The sequence below is a fragment of the Martes martes genome (genome assembly GCF_963455335.1).
Source record: "Martes martes genome assembly, chromosome: 15".
In the NCBI taxonomy this organism is placed as follows: Eukaryota; Metazoa; Chordata; class Mammalia; order Carnivora; family Mustelidae; genus Martes; species Martes martes.
In genome coordinates this window covers 29,184,114-29,202,776 of record NC_137903.1, presented here as the reverse complement: position 1 = coordinate 29,202,776, position 18,663 = coordinate 29,184,114, and the positions used below count along the sequence as shown (strand labels likewise).

The 18,663-nt window shown below is 41.0% G+C and overlaps 1 protein-coding gene across 1 annotated transcript in view; it reads left to right on the top strand.

Annotated features, from left to right (window-relative positions):
• The first annotated feature begins 3,611 nt into the window (after positions 1-3,611).
• The window catches only part of CAMSAP2 (calmodulin regulated spectrin associated protein family member 2), a 118,393-nt gene continuing 103,341 nt past the window's right edge, over positions 3,612-18,663 (top strand). The window contains exon 1 of the mRNA XM_080824941.1: positions 3,612-4,023. Coding sequence (XP_080681067.1) covers positions 3,885-4,023 — 139 coding nt within the window. The 5' untranslated portion in view covers positions 3,612-3,884. The remainder of the gene's footprint in view (positions 4,024-18,663) is intronic.

Sequence of the window (18,663 nt, the reverse complement as noted above, 5' to 3'; positions counted from 1 at the left end):
AGAAAGTCTGGGTTACGCTGTAGGTTTTCTAGGAGAAAGAAAATAGAGAGAAGGAGAATTACATATGTAAGAATTGTGTAACTGTTGGATGATGGTTAGTGAGTCTATGCCTGAAGATAAAAAAAATAGAGAAATAGCCATATGGTTGGACAAGCTGGCCCAGAGAATCACTGGGTTTTGTTTTTGTTTTTAGTGAAGTCAGATATCTTAAGAAGGTAGTGGAGAGCATTTCTTTTTGACAGTGGTATTCTACAGAGAATCATTTTTAAAAGAGATCATTCTCAAGGTGTCACAAAGAACACCCTATTAGAGTATCTGTCTCTCTGAAAATGAATCCTTCTTTGTACTCAGGGTGTTTCTCTGTTAATAATAGCCTCCTACTATGACCCTAAGTTTCACAGCATCCCTGAAAGTAAAAGCTGCTCTTTGTGTAGGCATTTTTTTTTCCCCATTCCTAAATACACCCCTCCCCGACTGGGGTCATAGTAATGCCATTGCTATGAAATGCATCACTACGGAATCAAAGGACAAGTCAGAGCAACTGTCTCTGTTTCCTTTTCTTCCACATCATGTTTATTCAGGGTGAAATGGTTTTCAATAAAATTCAACAAGCATTTACCTAGCACCCATTGTGAACAAAGCACTCTGCTAGGTCACACATGGAACATGGAGTCAATTAGGCATGATTTCTGGCCTCGAGAATCTTGTACTCGCATGCAGGTTATCGTAATGACTGGTGAAATGTTTCAGGATCTCTCTTCAACCTGTCCAGGCTATTTATTTATTTCTCTTAATTTAACTTGTTGCTCTAGAATTCAGTTGAAGGTGAATTTGAATATGTTGGATTTAACAGAAGTTCTGAAAACACCTTCCGATCCCTCCACCTAGATGTTCTTTCTGCACTTTGTAACTCTTACAGCACTTACCTCTTTTATACTGGATTATATTTATTTATGAACATGACAGCCTCCATAATCTAGAGAGGGAACAGGCACAGGGAAAGGTGCCTGAGGACTGGAGCCAGAAGACTTGTCCTTGTTTATGTAGGCAGACCCAGGATAGTAATCATCCATGAAATCTTGGCCATGCAACTTAATCTCTACGACCCTCAGTTCTGCATCTAGATTTGCAAGATAATAATGTCTACTTCATAGAATGGATATGAAAATTGGGTAGTCATGTGAATGTGCTTTGTAAACTATTATCCATATGTTAATTTTATTATCCCCTATGTGACCTAGAGAAAGGCCTTGCTTCTGAGGAATACTTTTTTAAATATTCATTAAATTACTGAAAAATGACATCAACCACCTTGTGTATTCTTCTCACTCACATTCTTTTCCTAGCCCACAGTGTTAGCAAGGCTTGTATCTGCAGTGCCATAGTAGGTTTGAGTAATTGTAGGGATTAAACAGGATCAAAAGGGCCTGCTTGGGGCACCTGGGTGCCTCAGTGGGTTAAAGCCTCTGCCTTCGGCTCAGGTCATGACCTCAGGGTCCTGGGATCAAACCCTGCATTGGGCTCTCTGCCCAGCAGGAAGCCTGCTTCCCCTTCTTTCTCTGCCTGCCTCTCTGCCTACTTTTGATCTCTCTGTCAAATAAATAAATAAAATCTTTAAAAAAAAAAAAAAAGGACCTGCTTGCTGGTGGAGCTAGTGTCCAACACCCTTCCCCTCACACTTCATATGTCTTGCTTCTACCTTAAGGGCAGGTAATATCAGGGAGGCCCTCCTAGTTAAAAGATGGGCTTTGGAGTAAGATCATCCTAGGTTCAAATCTTGGATCTGCCAGTTTATCAGTGGTGTGATATAGGGTAATTTTAAAATTTTGCTGAGCTTTTGTTTTCTCATCTGAAAAATGAAGATAATACATGATTTTTCAATAATTAAAATTAGGTCATGTTTTAAATGAGAAATTGTCTCATTGTCTCATCTTAGGTGTTGACTACAATGACATCCATTTTTAGCCCTTAAAAGTTAATTGAACAACTACTATGGGGCCAAGAAGTAAACAGGTGTGGGAGATAAACAATGTCACCAGTAGGAAAGACGATTACCTGATGATACAGTGTGGCAAATGCTATGACAGAAATAAGACCAGAGTGCTCTGGGAACAGTAGGGGAATCTATGTGACAGCACTGACGGGGGTGCGTCAGGAGCTGCCTGGGAAGACTTCTTGGAAGAAGTGATTTCTATGAAGTAGAAGTAAGCCAGGTGGACAGAGGTACCATACTGAGCAAGGACAAACAGATCTTTCCGTTTTGGGAAAATGGAGAGCGGCTCTGATAAAATGAAGCCATGTAGGTCTGTAGATACAGGAACATTGTGAGGGGTAGTTTGCTGTGTGAAAGAATCCATGCTTTATTTGGAGGAAACGGGGAGGCATTGGTGGATGCGCTCCGTCACTTAGTGAGAACGCTTAAATGGAGAGCATTGAGTCAAAAAAAAAAGTATCTTGATGTAATGAAATTAATACAGGTTTGGGGCTTCGCAGGTTCTCACTCCGGGTTAAGGCTCTAGGTGTGACTCAATCAACTCAATTCATCTAATTTTGTGGTCAATCAGCGATAACACCTAATCCTTACAGCTACTTCGAGTTCTAAATAGGCTTTATGCACACCAGCCTCGCAGCAAAGTGTGTGTCCCATAGCAAGCATTTTAATAAATATCCATTCTCTCTGCTTAACCACTCGGTCGCTGAAATACGCGAGCTATTGCTAGGCCCTTCCCTCCGCTCCCTCCCTTCCCTTTCCCCTTTCAGCAGTGTGAGCAGCAGCAGCCAAACGCCAGGGACGAGGAGGATGTCCACTCAAGCGAGCACGCCTAAGTGATGATTAAAAAACAGCCGCAACCGAAGCCCGGGCGCGGGCGGGGAGCGAGGCTGGGCATGCTCAGAGGGTCGGACTGGCGGCGGCGAACTCCGCGGCCGGAGGGAAGCCGGGCGGGGGCGCAGGCCGGAGCGGCCCCGGCGCGCATGCTCAGTGCCCGCATCTGCTCACTCCCTCCAGTGCGGCAGCCGGAAAACCGCAGCGGCGGCGGCGGCTGACGGGGAGCAACCGAGCCGGGCGGCACAAGGGGGGAAAAATACAAGGGCAGGACTGATAAGGGCAGGACCGAGAGCGTGGGATTTACGGCCTCTGGCGGGCCGCTGCCTTCGCCGTCCGCTGGGAGGAAGGTCCGGGAGGCGGCGGCAGCGACGGCGGCCGGAGAAGGAGGCGACGGCGACGGGAGGGGAGCGCGGAGGAGGGGCCGGGCCGCCGGCGGCCTGGGAGCCGCAGTGATTTTGACGTTTTCCTGCGCTCGGTCTCCGGCGGCCCCCGACCAGGCTGCGCCGGGGGACCGAGGGCGCCCCCGTCCCGCGCGCTTGGCTCGTCCCTTGACTCGCCGGGGCCTAAGGGGGTCTCCCCGCTCCGAGGGAAGGGAAGCGGGAGGCGGGGGCGTGCGGGCACCGCGATGGCGGGGACATTTTCCACAACGTGATTGTTAAAGCCTCCCCCCCCCCCTTAAAATTCCGGGCCCTTCCAGCCTCCCCCCTCCCCCCAAGCCCGTGTGACTAAACGGAGACAAAGGGGAGGCGGCCTCGCTCACACGCGCGCTCGTGGGGCGGGTGGCTCGGCGGGGCGCCGGCGCGGGGCGGACGGACGGACGGACGGACGCTGCGCCGTCACATTCCTATGCCCGGGAAGAGCGGCGGCGGCTCCCGCGGGAGGCGGCAGGCTCGCGGCGCGGACAGCTGAGCTTCTCCTCCCCGGTCGCCGCCCGGGCGGGCCTCGCCCCGGCCCCGATGGTTTGAGCTCTTCCTTCCTCCCCTCCCGACCCCCGCGGCGGCGAGGCCACACCATGTGAAGGTTAGAGCCCGGACATCCCGAGGAGCCGCCGTGAAAGATGGGGGATGCTGCAGACCCCCGGGAGATGAGAAAGACTTTCATTGTTCCAGCCATCAAGCCCTTTGACCACTATGATTTCTCCAGGGCCAAAATCGCCTGCAATCTGGCCTGGCTGGTGGCCAAAGCCTTTGGAACAGGTAAGTGGTGCCTTCCCTTCCCTCTTCCTCCTCAGGATGTACACACGCCGGGTTTTTGTTTCCGATCATCGGATCCCCCTCCGTGTCTTCTCGAACAGGTTCGGGAAGATGATGGGGGACTGGGAAGATAAGAAAGGAGAGAGAAATAAAGCAGCTTTGGTCTTAAATCAAGTGCCCTTGGTTAGGTGGGATTTACCCAGATTTCTTTCATTGGGTAGCAAACGTGTTTTCTTTTTTCAGTGAGCTATTTTATCATGTTTTTACATAGGGTGGTTTTATTTTGTGGTATTTTCCTCATTCCTCATACAGTTCCCCCTCAGTCATAATTGTGATTACACCACCAAGAAATTTGAGTTGGTTTCTTTATTATTGGAAGACGGTGGATGGCACATAGTACTGTATTGATTTTGACATTTGTAATGATGGCTGCTGTTCAGACTGTAGAATGTAAGGTGGCCTATGTCGAAGTACAGTGTTAATTTTGGTTGTCATTCTTAAAGCCTTTATCATCCTTCCATACACATTCCAGGCTCTATTAAACCATTTATTTAAAACCAATATTTAGCTTGCTGATTGTGGGGTGCCATTTTCATTTCCTATTATCAGTGAGACATATTCCTTTTGCCAGACGTATTTTGGCCTCAAAAATGAAGAGAAACAAACAGTGCCTACTATGGGATTTTTTTTTTAATAGAGTTTTTTTGAGGGCATGTGCTGTTGACACAGATTGTACAGTGCAGTGGCAATTAAACATTCTCTCCGTTACCCAGTCTTTGTAAAATAACAGGAAAAGGGCCTCCTGTTGTAATTCCTTAGCGTTTGCTTTGGGAGCCCATGTTGTAGAGCTCTGAAAAAACTAGAGAGCTTTTCATAGGAAGCTGCTGGTGTAAGGAAATTTTGTCTGGTAACTTTAAGAATCATTTTGTAAGATTTCTGTGCCCTGGTTAATAAATTTTAGATGTGTAAAATATTTGTAAAAAAGTTTCTTAGTATTTGCAGACTTTTCTCCAGATGTTAAATGTAAGATTTTTTTTTATGTTGTTTTTTGTGGGAGGAGAATGGCTTCTTTCCACTTTGAAGACTGAAAATATGGGAGTTAATGGTTTAATTGATTCTTAAACACCATAACAATGTTTTCAGAGCTGCACATGTTAGTTAACTAGCAAATGAATCTCAGTGTTTGGAAGATTATTTGCATTAGTTTGAGGGAAACTTTAACATGATTTTATGTTTATGACAACTTTTATTTTATTTAAATTCTTGTATTTGATATTGAAGTAGATGTTAAGGTCTTAAAACTGGCATTAGGAGTAAGTATAATTAAAACTCATTTTGAGATAATTGACATTTTAAAGATTTATTTGGAACTAAATGTGTGGAGTAACACATAGGAGGAAGCATGAAGTGTCAGTGTGTTTTTATTTTCTGGCAGCACTGGTATCAGCAGTGAGAGTAAGAAATGTATTTTGGTTTTAACATAAGCAGCATACTAAAGCTAATATCCATATACTACATACAATACTAAAGCTACTTAAGTATTTAGAAAAGATAGAGGGAAATTTATGTAATGACCTACATGGAAAAGCAATGTGTACAAAATGGAAGGAAGAGGGAACAACAAAAATATTTTCATTCCTTCTGAAACTGAGAGGATGCTTATAGTACAAGATGTCAAAATGTTGCCCTTGATTCACAAAGGCTACTAACTAGAAAATGGCCTACTTTCTGGATTTGTGTCAGGCAAGATCGCTAGATTCCGGACCACTTGGTGAGGAACATATATTGAACACCATTGAAGAAGAAAGGAAGTGAAAGGAATCTAGTATCAGTGGAATCTGTCGTGTGCTGGGCGTTGTGCTAGATGCCTGGCATTACATTGTACGTTAAGAGATTCACAGCAACTTTGTGATATTCGTAGTTTGTTCCCCATTTCCCCCAGGGCACAGAGAGGTTAAACAACTTTCCTACTATCACACTTTTAGTAAGGGCAGAGATACGTTTTCACTTGACTGACTCCCAGGAGTATGGCATTGGTGGAGGCAGGGCATACCTGCTATATACTCAATTCTTTAAATACATTGCTTCATTTATTCCTACAACAACCCTCGAGGTAGATACTGTTCTCATTTTGCAGATGAGCGAACAGGTTCAGAGCTTTTAATTTGTTTAAGGTGAAACATCTGGCAGGTGGTGGATTCTGCATGCCAGCTCAGGTCTTTATGACTCTGAGGTCTTTGCTCTTTACACCACTCTGCAGAGTGTGAAAAATGTACACATAGTACCTCTTAGAAGTCTTATTTATTTATTTATTTTCTTTAAAGAGTGGGCAGATCTTTTTTTTTTTTTTTAAGATTTTATTTATTTATTTATTTGACAGGCAGAGATCACAAGTAGGCAGAGAGGCAGGCAGAGAGAGAGGGGGAAGCAGGTTTCTTGCTGAGCACAGAGGCCCATGTGGGGCTCGATCCCAGGACCCTGGGATCATGACCTGAGCCGAAGGCAGAGGCTTTAACCCACTGAGCCACCCAGGTGCCCCGAGTGGGCAGATCTTAACACACTCTCAGATGGTTTAGATGAGTATTGTTGGTACTTGGTTACATTTGCTTTGGCAACAGTTGGAATGGATAAAAAGATCATACTCAAAATGCCATGAGAACTAAACTTAGAAGACCTTAAGAGGATAACTTAGTAACAAAACTCAATACATTATTGAGAATGTTATGTTTGTGCATTTTATTCTTTAATCAACAACCTTTCAAAGGTTGTTCTGTTCACTCCACATTTATTTGGAGTGAATAGAGAAAAAGTAAGGTTTCGTTTCTTTTGATGTAAATATTCTTCATTTGCTGTAGACACTGAAGCAGCAAGTGTTAATAGACAACATATTTCAAAGGTATTACCTAATGGTATTCAGTTAATAATTTAAAAAAATAGCCCAACTTTAAGTTTTGATTTACTAAAATCACTTAAAAGATTTATTTATATATTTGAGAGAGTTGGAGAGCTCATGCAGCAGGGGGAGGGGCAGAGGGAGAGAGAGAATCCAAAGCAGACTCCTTGCTGGGTGCAGGGTTCCATGAAGGGCTCGATCCCAGGACTCTGAGATCATGTCCTGAACCGAAATCATGAGTCAGAAGCCCAGTTGACTGCGCCCCTCTACCTATCACTTTGAATGACTTTTCCAACACATACACTTCTAAAATTTACTACTTTTCAATATATGAAAAATTAGGAAGATTCTCATAGAAAAAGGACTAAATCAATTCCCGAAGACCCTATATATCATCGTTAAAGAAGTGATTTTAGTGGGGTGCCTGAGTGGCTCATTCATTTGGGCTTTCAAATCCTGATTTCAGCTTGGATCATTATCTCAGGGTCCTGGGACAAAGTCCTGCACCTAGGGCTCCCCACTCAGCAGGCAGTCTGCTTGTCTCCCTCTTCCTCTGTTCCTCCCCCTGCTTGTGGTGCAGTTGCTCTTTATCTTCTCCTAAATAATAATTCTTCCAAAAAAAAAAAAAAGATAGCTAGAAATTAATGATGGGTATAGAATGAAGTTATTGAACCATACAAAAGAAATAAAGCACTAATACTGCAATACCTAGAAAGCAGATGAAATATTTACTTTGTCAAAGTCTTACGTCGGAAGCTTTGAGTCATGTTCTTCTCATTACACTAAAAATATTCCAAATAGCCCAAATCTTAATAGCTTATTTTGTAGAGAATGCAGATATAGTTTTGATCAAATGAAGAATAAGTTTGTTTAGATGAATTTTAATAAACAGATGCTCATTACTTGAAGCACATTGCAAAAGAGGAAGTTAAGCTATGCTGTCTCTACTGTATTTGAACAGGTTAACCCATTTAAGCAGTGATATTGCTGAGTTTGCTTTCAGTGTTCTGTTCCTTTAAATCTTGTAGGGAAAATGGTGGGTACAAAACCTCTTTATGAAATTCTTGAATTTGGAGTTCTTAACATGGAATTTAAGGCCAACTTCCCAGTGTTAGTATATCATTTCAACTTTATCAACTATTATTCTCCTTTTTTTTTTCCTTTACATCATTCTCCTCTTCATACCATTTTCTATTATAAATATACCTTGTTACATTTCTTTGTAGGTCTGAACACATTTTGCTATCAAAATCCTATGTTAGCTCTGACTTAGGCATGTGGAAAAGTTGTGATGACAATGGGTAGCATTGTGGGTAAGAAAGACCAATAGCAGAGAGGAAAGTTTGGGAAGTTATCGCAGGAGTTCAAGCAAGATATCAAGAAAGCTTATTGTAGAGTGGAAATGATAATAAAGCTGCTAATATTTATTAAGTACTTGCTGTGTATCAAGCACTTTGCATGTCATATGATTTTAATTCTCGTGACAGCCTTAAGAGGTAGAAACTATTAATCATTCCTATTTTACTGATGAGGAGAATGAAGTTCAGAGGTTTAGGAACTCATCCAAAGCCACTCAGTTTATGGAACTGGGATCTGAACTTGCGAAGTCTGACTTCAGTCTATTCTGTTAACCACTGTATTATATGAGAAGAAGTGAAATTACTGGAAAATAGGCAAAAGGTAGAAAAAGTGTTGCAGAGTTATAATCCCTCGTGTTTCTAAATGACTGAATTTGGGGTATGTGGGAAATAGTTGAAATAAAAAGGTAATATATAAAAGGATGAGGTCACCTGAGGTTTTAAGTAGGATGAGGTTACCTTAGTGAGACTTAGTGACTGGGAGGATGAATCACTATGCCATTGACAGAGATAGAGAAAGCAGCATGTTGTAATGGGAAGTCAGCTTTGTTTTTGAAGCCTTGAACATGATGTATTGGCCAAATATCTAATCTGAGAAACTTAATGAAGTCAATAGCTAAAAAATGTAGGTATATGGTATAGTTGGGAAGTTGAGGCTAGAAATAATATGCACAGAGTCTTCTGTGCATCAAATGCAACTGAAATTGTAGTAGATGTGAGGGTGCCAGAATTTAGGGTAGTGAATACTTAACAATGTTTTGGGGGGAGCCCTGGGGAAAAAGGAGGCAGAATTAAAAGTGATCAGAGACTTAGGAAGGGAATTAAGAAAGTTTAATAATACTGAGGCCCTGGAAGGAAAAATTTCAAGGGGGTGGTCTTATTAACAGTGTCAAACACTACAGTGTTTTATTTTTTAAAAGATTTTATTTATTTTTATTTTTATTTTTTTTAGTAATCTCTACACCCAATGCGGGGTCACACTCTCAACCCTAAGATCAAGAGTTGCATGCTCTTCCAATTGAGCCAGCCAGGCAGCCCTACAGGTGTTTAAACCATGCCATTCTTTTAAGAATTTATGCTCTATTAAGGGAGATGTGATACATGTGTAACTATAGTAGAGTTCAGGAAATGTATAAGAGCCATGTAACTGGGACAGTGACATGGAGAGCGAGGGAGAAGTAGCAGATGGGGAGAGAGGACACTCTCAGCCTCAGTGAACTGTGAAGGAAGACCTCTGAAGTGGAGGTGGTAGTTAGATGACCCTGAAGGGAGTCAAGCTGAATGGGAAGTATGCATTGTAGGTGGAGGAGATAGTATGTGTGCAGGCATGGAGTTTTGAAACCAGGGTAGTGTTAGTGGAACAATAGACCAGTAGATTTAAAGGAGGTTTATGTAATGGAATAGTGGGGGATCCAGCTTGAATGGTAAATTGGAACACCGTTGTTTGAAGAGCCAGTTTAAGGAATTTGGCAATTATTTTGTAGATAAGTTATTCTAAGCACATTGGATTAAAAAAAAAAACCTGCTATGATGAATTTATTGAACACATACTTTGTGCTAAGTACAATTTTGAACATTTTTTAATTGTCAGTTTTTTTTTTTTAAATTCCAAGAACATCCTATTAAAGTGGATACCATTTTATTTCTTCCATTATAACTCTAAAGCAAGATTTCCAACCACAGAACAATTGGCTGGCCAATTTGTTGTGGAGGGCCATGCTCTACATTGTAGGATTTTGGCAGCATCCCTGGCCTCTACTCACTAGTTGACAGTGTTCTCCACCCTCACTTCCATTCCAGCTGTGACAACCAAGAATCTCTCTGGACCTTGCCTATGTCTCCTGGGGGGCAAAATGACCCCAACTTGAGAACCATTGCTCTGAAGATTGTAAGATTCACCTGTGATTTAAAAAAGGTTTATGTACATTAAAGTTCAAGTTAATTGTAAGAACACATCCTGATTTCAGACGTATTCAAATGGAAGATAAGAATTCAGGAAATTAGATAGTTTGCTCTTTTTGTTAATGAGGAAACAGAGGGTTTAAATAACTTGCCTTTATTATCCAGCTTATACGTGATTGTAAGTGGTGGAACCACAATTGGAGTCTAATCCTTTATGATACTAAAATTTATATTTTAACCCATATATTATATGCTTTCTGTAGTTCATTACAGTCATAGTATAGTACTGAAAGTGAAGGCATAAAGAACACATGGAAACCTTTCAAATATAAGTCTTAAATTTGTTTTGCAGAATTTGAAAGTATATTTAATCTTGATAAATTAGCACAGGGATAGAAAATATATTTAACATTGGTGTGTCGTTTCAGAGTCTCCCCCCATCCCTAGCGAATCTAGTTTTCCATGTAGGCTAGCTATTGGACCTTTTTGATAGGTAAATTACAAATACTAATACTTAAATAATTACGCATTTATTAATAGCGACAGGCTTGGTGCTTTAGCTCAGATAACAGTTGTTTTCATTTATGACACTTAGCACTTTACATCCTAAGCTTTGCACATTTAAGAAGTTTTCCCTTCTTAAATGTTGACTCTTCATCAACATAATATCTTAGATTTAAGTCCTATACAGTAGTATCTTTCCAGTTCTCCTATTTCTATTTGCTTCTTTTTATTTTCTGGGGCATTTTCCTGAAGTACTCTTCGTTCCCCTACTTGCTGAAGAGTCATGATAATAAACATTTATACACTGCTTTGAGTTCTGTAGAAGAAAAATAAATTGCAGAGTGTTAGGATTTATCAGTCTCACACTTTGGCTACCTTTAGATATTCTGTTTCCCTTTGTAGAATGGGGTTATATTTCTTACAATAATTTCAAAGACTTCTTTTTATTAAAAATATTTTTCACTACAAACTAGACAACATAAGACAGAGACTAGGCATGTAGTAATAGAGAAGCCACTGAGCTCTTTCTGTAATCCTTACAGCTGTACTCTGCTGTGTTATGCCTAGTAGGGTTTATGAAGTATCTCTGTCCTATTTTCTTTAGATAAAGAGATGGAATTTCAGTTAATAGAAATATCCATTAATCTCCCCGCTCCATATTTCACAAACATAGGCTCCTGGGAATGTATGTGTATGATCTTAAAAAGTTATTTTGAATGTGCTCTTTCCTTCACACCATTTTCTGTCTCTAAAATAGGAATTGCATGCAGATTCTAAGTACTTTAGGCTCTTGGAATAAAAGACATTTGATAAAACTTTTGAAATATTTTAAAAGACATTTGTCCTTAACAAATGTAAGTTTCAAAGTACAGTTGACATGAACAACATGAATTTGAACTGCATGGATCCATGTATACACTTTTTTTTTTTCAAGAAATATATTGAATCATTTTTTTGAAGTATGTGATCATTTGAAAAAGCTTGTAGATGAACCGTGTAGCCTGGAAGTGGTGAAAAAAATTAAGGAATGTTAGGTATTATTGTGAGAATACAGTATATAATAAATATAACATGCAAAATGTGTTATCAACTGTCTATGTTATCAGTAAGGCGTCTGGTTGACAGTAGGCTATTTAGAGTCAGGTTTTTGGGGAGGCAGAAGTTATATGCAGGTTTTTGACTGCTTGGGGCATGGAGTTGGCACTCCTAACCCCCTGGTTTGTTTGATAGTGAACTGTAGATAGCTTTATTTTTTTCTGCTGGCATTTTCTACTACTCTCAAGATTCTCTTTTTCAGCTGTCTTCTTGTTTTCCCTTCTCTTTTTTGATGATATTCTAATAAACGAATTGCTGACCTTGTTAATTTTTCTCTAATTCATAGTTTTGTAGAACTTCGTGATGTAACAGATTTTGAAACAGCAGAAATAATTCTTTTTCTAGCGACCTCCTTTTTCTATATAGATACTAGAAATTTTGATTATAAGATCTTGAAAATTTACTTTTTGACACAAAAATATTTTTTGAATGGGTGAGACAGGCACAGATTGAAAACTCAAAAGGTATATGAGGATTGATCTAGGAAAAATCTTCCCATCCGAACCCAGAGCTATTTGGTTTGTTTTAAGTTAGGTGACATCATCAGAAACCTGTTTTTTGAAAGAGCTCTTGGAGTACATTAAAAATGATTTAATTTGGTGGCTAGGGGGGATCTGGATGGCTCAGTTGGTGAAGCGTCTGACTCTTGGTTTTGGTTCAGGGTTGTGAGATCAAGCCTAAGATTTTCTCTGTCCCTCTTCCTCTGCTCCCCCTACCCCCAACACTCTCTCTCTTTCAACCTTTTTTTAAAAGATTTTATTCATTTGTCAGAGGGAGAGAGAGAGAGAGAGAGCACAAGCAGGGGGAGTGGCAGGCAGAGGGAGATGCAGGCTTCCTGCCCAGCAAGGAGCCCGAGGCGGTGTGGGACTGGGATCCTAACCTGAGCTGAAGGCAGATGCTCAACCGACTGAGCCAGCCAGGCGGCCTTCTCTCTCTCACACTTAAAAAAAATTAAAAAGGTAAATTTTATATTATGTATATTTTACCACATTAAAAAAAAAAAGTATTTCTTGGAAGTAGAAAATGTACTGGAGGGAGACCAAGAGTTACAAAGAAGGAAATAATTAGGAAGCTATAGTCCAGGTGGGAGATGGTAACACCTTGAATTTGGATGGTGGCAGTGGATATGGAAAAAGTGGATGAATGTAAAAGTTAAGACTTGGTGACTGATTGGACATGTGGAAGCAAAGATGAGAGTGGGGGAGTATTGAGATTGCTTCTGTTTACTGAGAAAGGGCACAGTAGAAGAGAGCCATGTGGAAGAGAGTTGTGTGTATGGAAGAGAGTTGTGTGTATGTATGTGTGAGAAGACAGCATTGAATTTGAGGAATATCTAAAATTGTGGTGTGTGCATTAGGCCCTTGAAAATTCATATGTCGAATTTAGAAGACCTCTGGTATGATACACATAAGTGGTTATAAAAAAAAGTGAGTAACTTTTCCCTTTTTGAGGGAAAGTATGGAGGAGAGAGAAGGGGACCCAAGACAGGAGAACCATCAAAGGAGCCAGACTGAGAGAAGCCGGAGAGGACAAAAGCAAGCCAGGCAAGTGTAGAATCTCAAGCACAGGGAAGAGAACACTGAGATGGAGGAGAATAAGGTACAGCTGAGACAGATTAAGCAGGAAGTCTCATAAAACTATCTGATTTAGCAATGAGGAAATTATTGATGAAGTGGCTGAGAACATATTGAGGGGAATGTAGAGGCAGAACCATGACCAGAGTAGGTTGAGAGTTAATGGGAGACCGTGTCAAAGTATCTTCACTTGTAGTAGCAGAAAATCCATCTCAAATTGGCTTATAGTACAGAGGATTTATTGGCTTACATAATTGAAAAAGTTCTGAGGCAGGATGAGCTTTTGATCTGATTTGATCAAGGATCCAGTTCCATTTCTTAGTGATTCCCTTAGCTCTGCCCTTCTTGTGTGAGTTTCATTCTCCCACGGTCCTCTCTCTGTGGAAGCAAATGGCTGTGGTAGGTGTAGGGCTCACATCCACATATCACAGTATTCAGAGCTCTTTCCTAATCACTGAATGGACGTTCTGTATTTTCTTTTTTCTTTCTCTTTAAACAAAGCCATTTGATTTTAGAAGATACCAAATATGTGCAGTGAAAATAAACTTTTATGTACTCTTCATCCAGCCTCCATGACCATCAACTCATAGCCAATCTTGATTTATCAGTTACACTGATTTTTTTGTAGCCACACTGATTATTTGAGGCAAATCCCAGACATTGTATCATTTCATCTATAAATATATTAGTATATATCTTCAAAGTCAGGAACTCTTTTTTTAAACATAACCATGGTACTGCCATCATCACAGCACTGTCTGTCACAGCACTCTGTATCATCAGTGTTAGGATTTCTCGGATTGTCGCATGACTCTTTGTTTTTATTTATTTATTTTGTTTTATAGTTCATTTGTTCCAGTCAGTATCCAAGTAAGGGTCATATTTTATAATTGGTTGATATGTCTAAGTGTGGTTTTTTGGTTTTTTTTTTTTTTTTTAATATATAGGCTTCTCCTACATCTCATTTTGTCTTGCTCGCCTTTATTTACTGGAGAGAGTATTTACAGAGTGTCCTTTAAAATTTCCTATAGTCTGGATCTCTGTGGTATTATTTAGCAGGTTTCTTATATTGGCAGTTAAGTCTATAGGATTGTATAGATTGAAGTTTATTTATTTATTTTTTTGGCATACTTCACACGTCATCCATATTTCTGCCAGGAGGCCCTTAATGACTAGTTAACTCTCTGACTGTCATGATTTCATTTATTAGCTGGAAAGCTCCTTTAAAAAGAAACTTTTCTTTGTCAAGTGTATGGTTATCCTATGTGGGAAATTACCTTAATGAATGGTAGCCTCCAAGTATATTACCAGGCAAACTACTCCAGAGGTCACAGAAAAGAAGGGCTCATATATAAAAGGGCTCATATGATTTAAAGTGCTTAAATCATATGGTTTGTTAAATCAATTTACAGTGAGAAACAAGGAGAAAAAGATGAGGTAAGTTATTTAAGATAGAATGCAAGCAGGGAGAAAGAACTGTGCTCCCTGAATCCTGCAGTGTACAGTGTTTTTATGTCCATCTCTTTCTGCTACATTAGCCTTCCCTAATGATGATGGTATCGTCACAAGGACCGGAGTTGAAATTTGAACAAGGAGGCCCATAGTGACACATAGGCCAGTGATACACACTTGTATCAGAGAGACACCAGGAACAAGCATGTCTGCCACAGCTGTAGCTTACCCATAGCCTGATGAATAGCCATGGGTTTTGTGTTGCTTGGTCAGAGGACAGATAGGCCAGAATGGGTGTCACCAGTGGGTGGCCAAATTAAGGACTCAACAGATATTAAGTATTCATGTATATTTAGTGTTCACTGCTCTTGTTTGTTTAGTCTCATGCATATTCAATATGCTATGAATATTAAGTGCCTAGATACCTCATGAATATTAGGTATCTTTGGGGGGTTTTTTTCATCCCTTTATGTTTAACATACACATTAACCACTTCCTTTTATTTAACACATTCTTGGGATTCTGTGTTTAACAAACTTCTTGCTTACTAGTGCTTATCTATACTTTCACCTATATTTTAAAAACCACAAACTTACTCTTTTATAATTGAATAGAATAGAAAGTAACAGTACATTACACTGAGATACAGAGCAGGAAGGACAAATAGTATGTTCTTCCTTTCATTGGGGACGGGAATTGCACGAAACTGAGTGGATCACTGGCCCCCCAGAAACTGAAAGGGTAAAGAATGGGGAGAAAACCATTCTCAGTAGTGACCAGAATGTACAAAGGCAAAGGTTCTGTATTGAAAGGGTGTGTGATTGTTAGGAACTGAATGTGGCTAGCAGGGATGCCTAATACAAAGTGGTGGGTAGGGACAGGATTACTTTTTCCTTCTGAGGTCCGAGGGAGGATTTTAGTCCATTTTTTAAAAAGGATTTATTAGAGGGGCGCCTGGGTGGCTCAGTGGGTTAAGCCTCTGCCTTCGGCTCAGGTCATGATTTCAGGGTCCTGGGATCGAGCCCCGCGTCGGGCTCTCTGCTCAGCGGGGAACCTGCTTCCTCCTCTGTCTCTCTCTGCCTGCCTCTCTGCCTACTTGTGATCTCTCTCTGTTAAATAAATAAATAAAATCTTTAAAAAAAAAAAAAAAGGATTTATTAGAGAGAGAGTGCAGAAGCAGGGGAGGGGCAGTGGGAGAGGGAGAAGCAGGCTCCTTGCAGCCTGATCTGGGGCTCGATCCCAGGACCCTGGGATCATGACCTGAGCTGAAGGCAGGTACTTAACCAGCTGAGCCATCCAGGTTCCCTGAGAATTTTAATCCTTTATTTCTTTTTTATTGTTTAATTTTTTTTTAAAGATTTTATTTATTTATTTGACAGAGATCACAGGCAGGCAGAGAGAGAGAGAGAGGAGGAAGCAGGTTCCCCACTGAGGAGAGAGCCTGATGTGGGGCTTGATCCCAGGACCCTGGGATCATGACCTGAGCTGAAGGCAGAGGCTTTAACCCACTGAGCCACCCAGGCGCCCCGAGAATTTTAATCCTTGAAGGTGCTGAAGGTCATTGAAAACCCAAAGGTTTCATGGTGGTATGTAACATCAGATTTGCTATGGCAAATAAGCAAATTCTGGCTGTAGGAGAGTATGGTTTGAAATAGGGACAGGAGTGGGTGTGTGAAGACGATGAGGAGTAAATAAGGTAATTCACATGAGAAGCACCAATAGCCTGGACCTGGGAGATGTCAGTTGAGACTGTGGGAAGGGGATGGATTTTATCTGGGGGCTGAGGAGGAAGGAGGCATTAATGATGACTGCTAGGTTTCTGGCTTGTGCAACTAGATGGATGGTGGTGTCATTCATCGATGTGGGGAATGCTGGAAGATGGTCAGGTTTAGGGGAAAAGACTGATTTGGGGCATTTTTAGGTTTCATAACTTTCAGTGTAATTTCAAATACGTAACAGTACCCTTTAGCCAGATTTACCAGTTGTTAACATTTTGTCCCATTTATCATTTTCTCTTTCCCACCGTCCCACATAAACACGTGTGTATGTATGTATATGTACATGCATATATACATAATATTTTCTGAACTGTTTGAGAATGTATGAGAGACATTGTGTTCCCTACCCCTAAATACTCCAGTCTGTGTCCTAAAATGAAGGATCCGTTTCTTCTATATAATATCAATAAAATTATAAAAATCAGGAAACTTAACTTTGCTATGATATTATCTAATCCACAGTCCAAATTCAAATTTGCCAATTGTCTTAATGACATTATTGCTTTTTTTTTTTTTTCCCCATTCCAAGATCCAGTCCAGGATCAACACATTGCAGTTAGTTGACTTGTCTCTCTAGTCTCCTTAAACTTGAATAGTTCTTTGGTCTGTCTTTGTTGTTCATGATATTGCCACTTTTAAAGATTGAGCACCCTGAGCTGCATGCTGAGCTGGGCCTCTGGATTCTTCCCTAGGCATTGTCTTAGCTCTTGCCAAACTTCCTTCGCTCTGTGGTACAACCAGCCCGTTCTCTGCAGGGGCTGACTGGGCTGCCTCCCCTCTTGTGTTCTTATAGCAGCTGTCCCCTCTGTCTTTTGTCCGAATGACTGGGATGATGATGAGATCCTGGGATGGGTGCTGGCGCTGGAAGTGTCCCAACAAGAATACTGAGACACTATGAAGAAAAACAAAGTGCGCAGAGACCTACCTGCTCCCAGACAAGAATTGATGGCAGTCCAGACACTGGAGACCATTTCCTAGCCCACTCCTCCTCCTGCCATCTTCTTTGGCTTTCTTTTTTCTTGTCCTTTTCCTTTCTCTTTCTTCCCTTCCTTGGCACCTGACCCACCCTTGCACCCCCTCTCACACTCCTCCTCCTGCCATCTTCTTTGGCTTTCTTTTTTCTTGTCCTTTTCCTTTCCCTTTCTTCCCTTCCTTGGCACCTGACCCACCCTTGCACCCTCTCTCATCACTGCTGCCATCACCACCTGTTTCCACCAACAGACATACCCTTGTCATCCCCTTATAGAGCTCCATACCTGCATTGCACAGGGACTTGGGCAAGAGTGCCTGGGAGGCACCTAGAGACAAAACAGTTGGCATCTAGGCAGCCACAGAGGAGAGATGTTTAGCCAGAAGGAATTTCCTTACCCTCCATTCTTCCTAAGATTGAACAGCTTGACATCATCCCTAATATATAATGATGCTAGGGAGGTTGGTGGGGCAGAGGGAGAGGAAAGAAGTAGGAAATTTCTCCTCTTAGTGCTCCATAAGGTATGAGCCCACAGTTTTATTTTTTCTTTCATTAAAATTTTTGTCTTACAGGGGCACCTGAGTGGCTCAGATGGTTAAGGGCTTGCCTTCAGCTCAGGTCATGATCCCCAGATCCTGGGATCGAGCTCCAAGTCAGGTTCCCAGCTCAGCTAGGGTCTGCTTCTCCCTCTGCCTTTGCCTCTGCCCCTGCCTGTGCTCTCTGTCTCTGTATCTCTCTCAAATGAATTAAAAAAAAAATAAAGTTTTTGTTTTATAAATACAGTAGACTAGTTATTTTATAGAATGTCAATTTGGATTTGTCTAAAGAGTCTTCTGGATTAAAGTTAGGCAAATCTGGCAGAATTACCTCAAAAGAGATGCTGTATCCTCAGTAAATTGTATCGGGAGACAGATAATATTTGTTTTGGTATTGGTGATGCTAACTTTGATCAGTTGGTTAAAGTGGCATCTGCCGTGTTTCAGCACCATAAAATTATTATTCCATTTTGAATTGATAATTTATGGGGAGATGAATTGAAATATCCTGTTCATCAAACTTTTATCTGCCATTTTAGCATACAGTAATAATTCTTGCTTGTCAATTATTACTATTGATT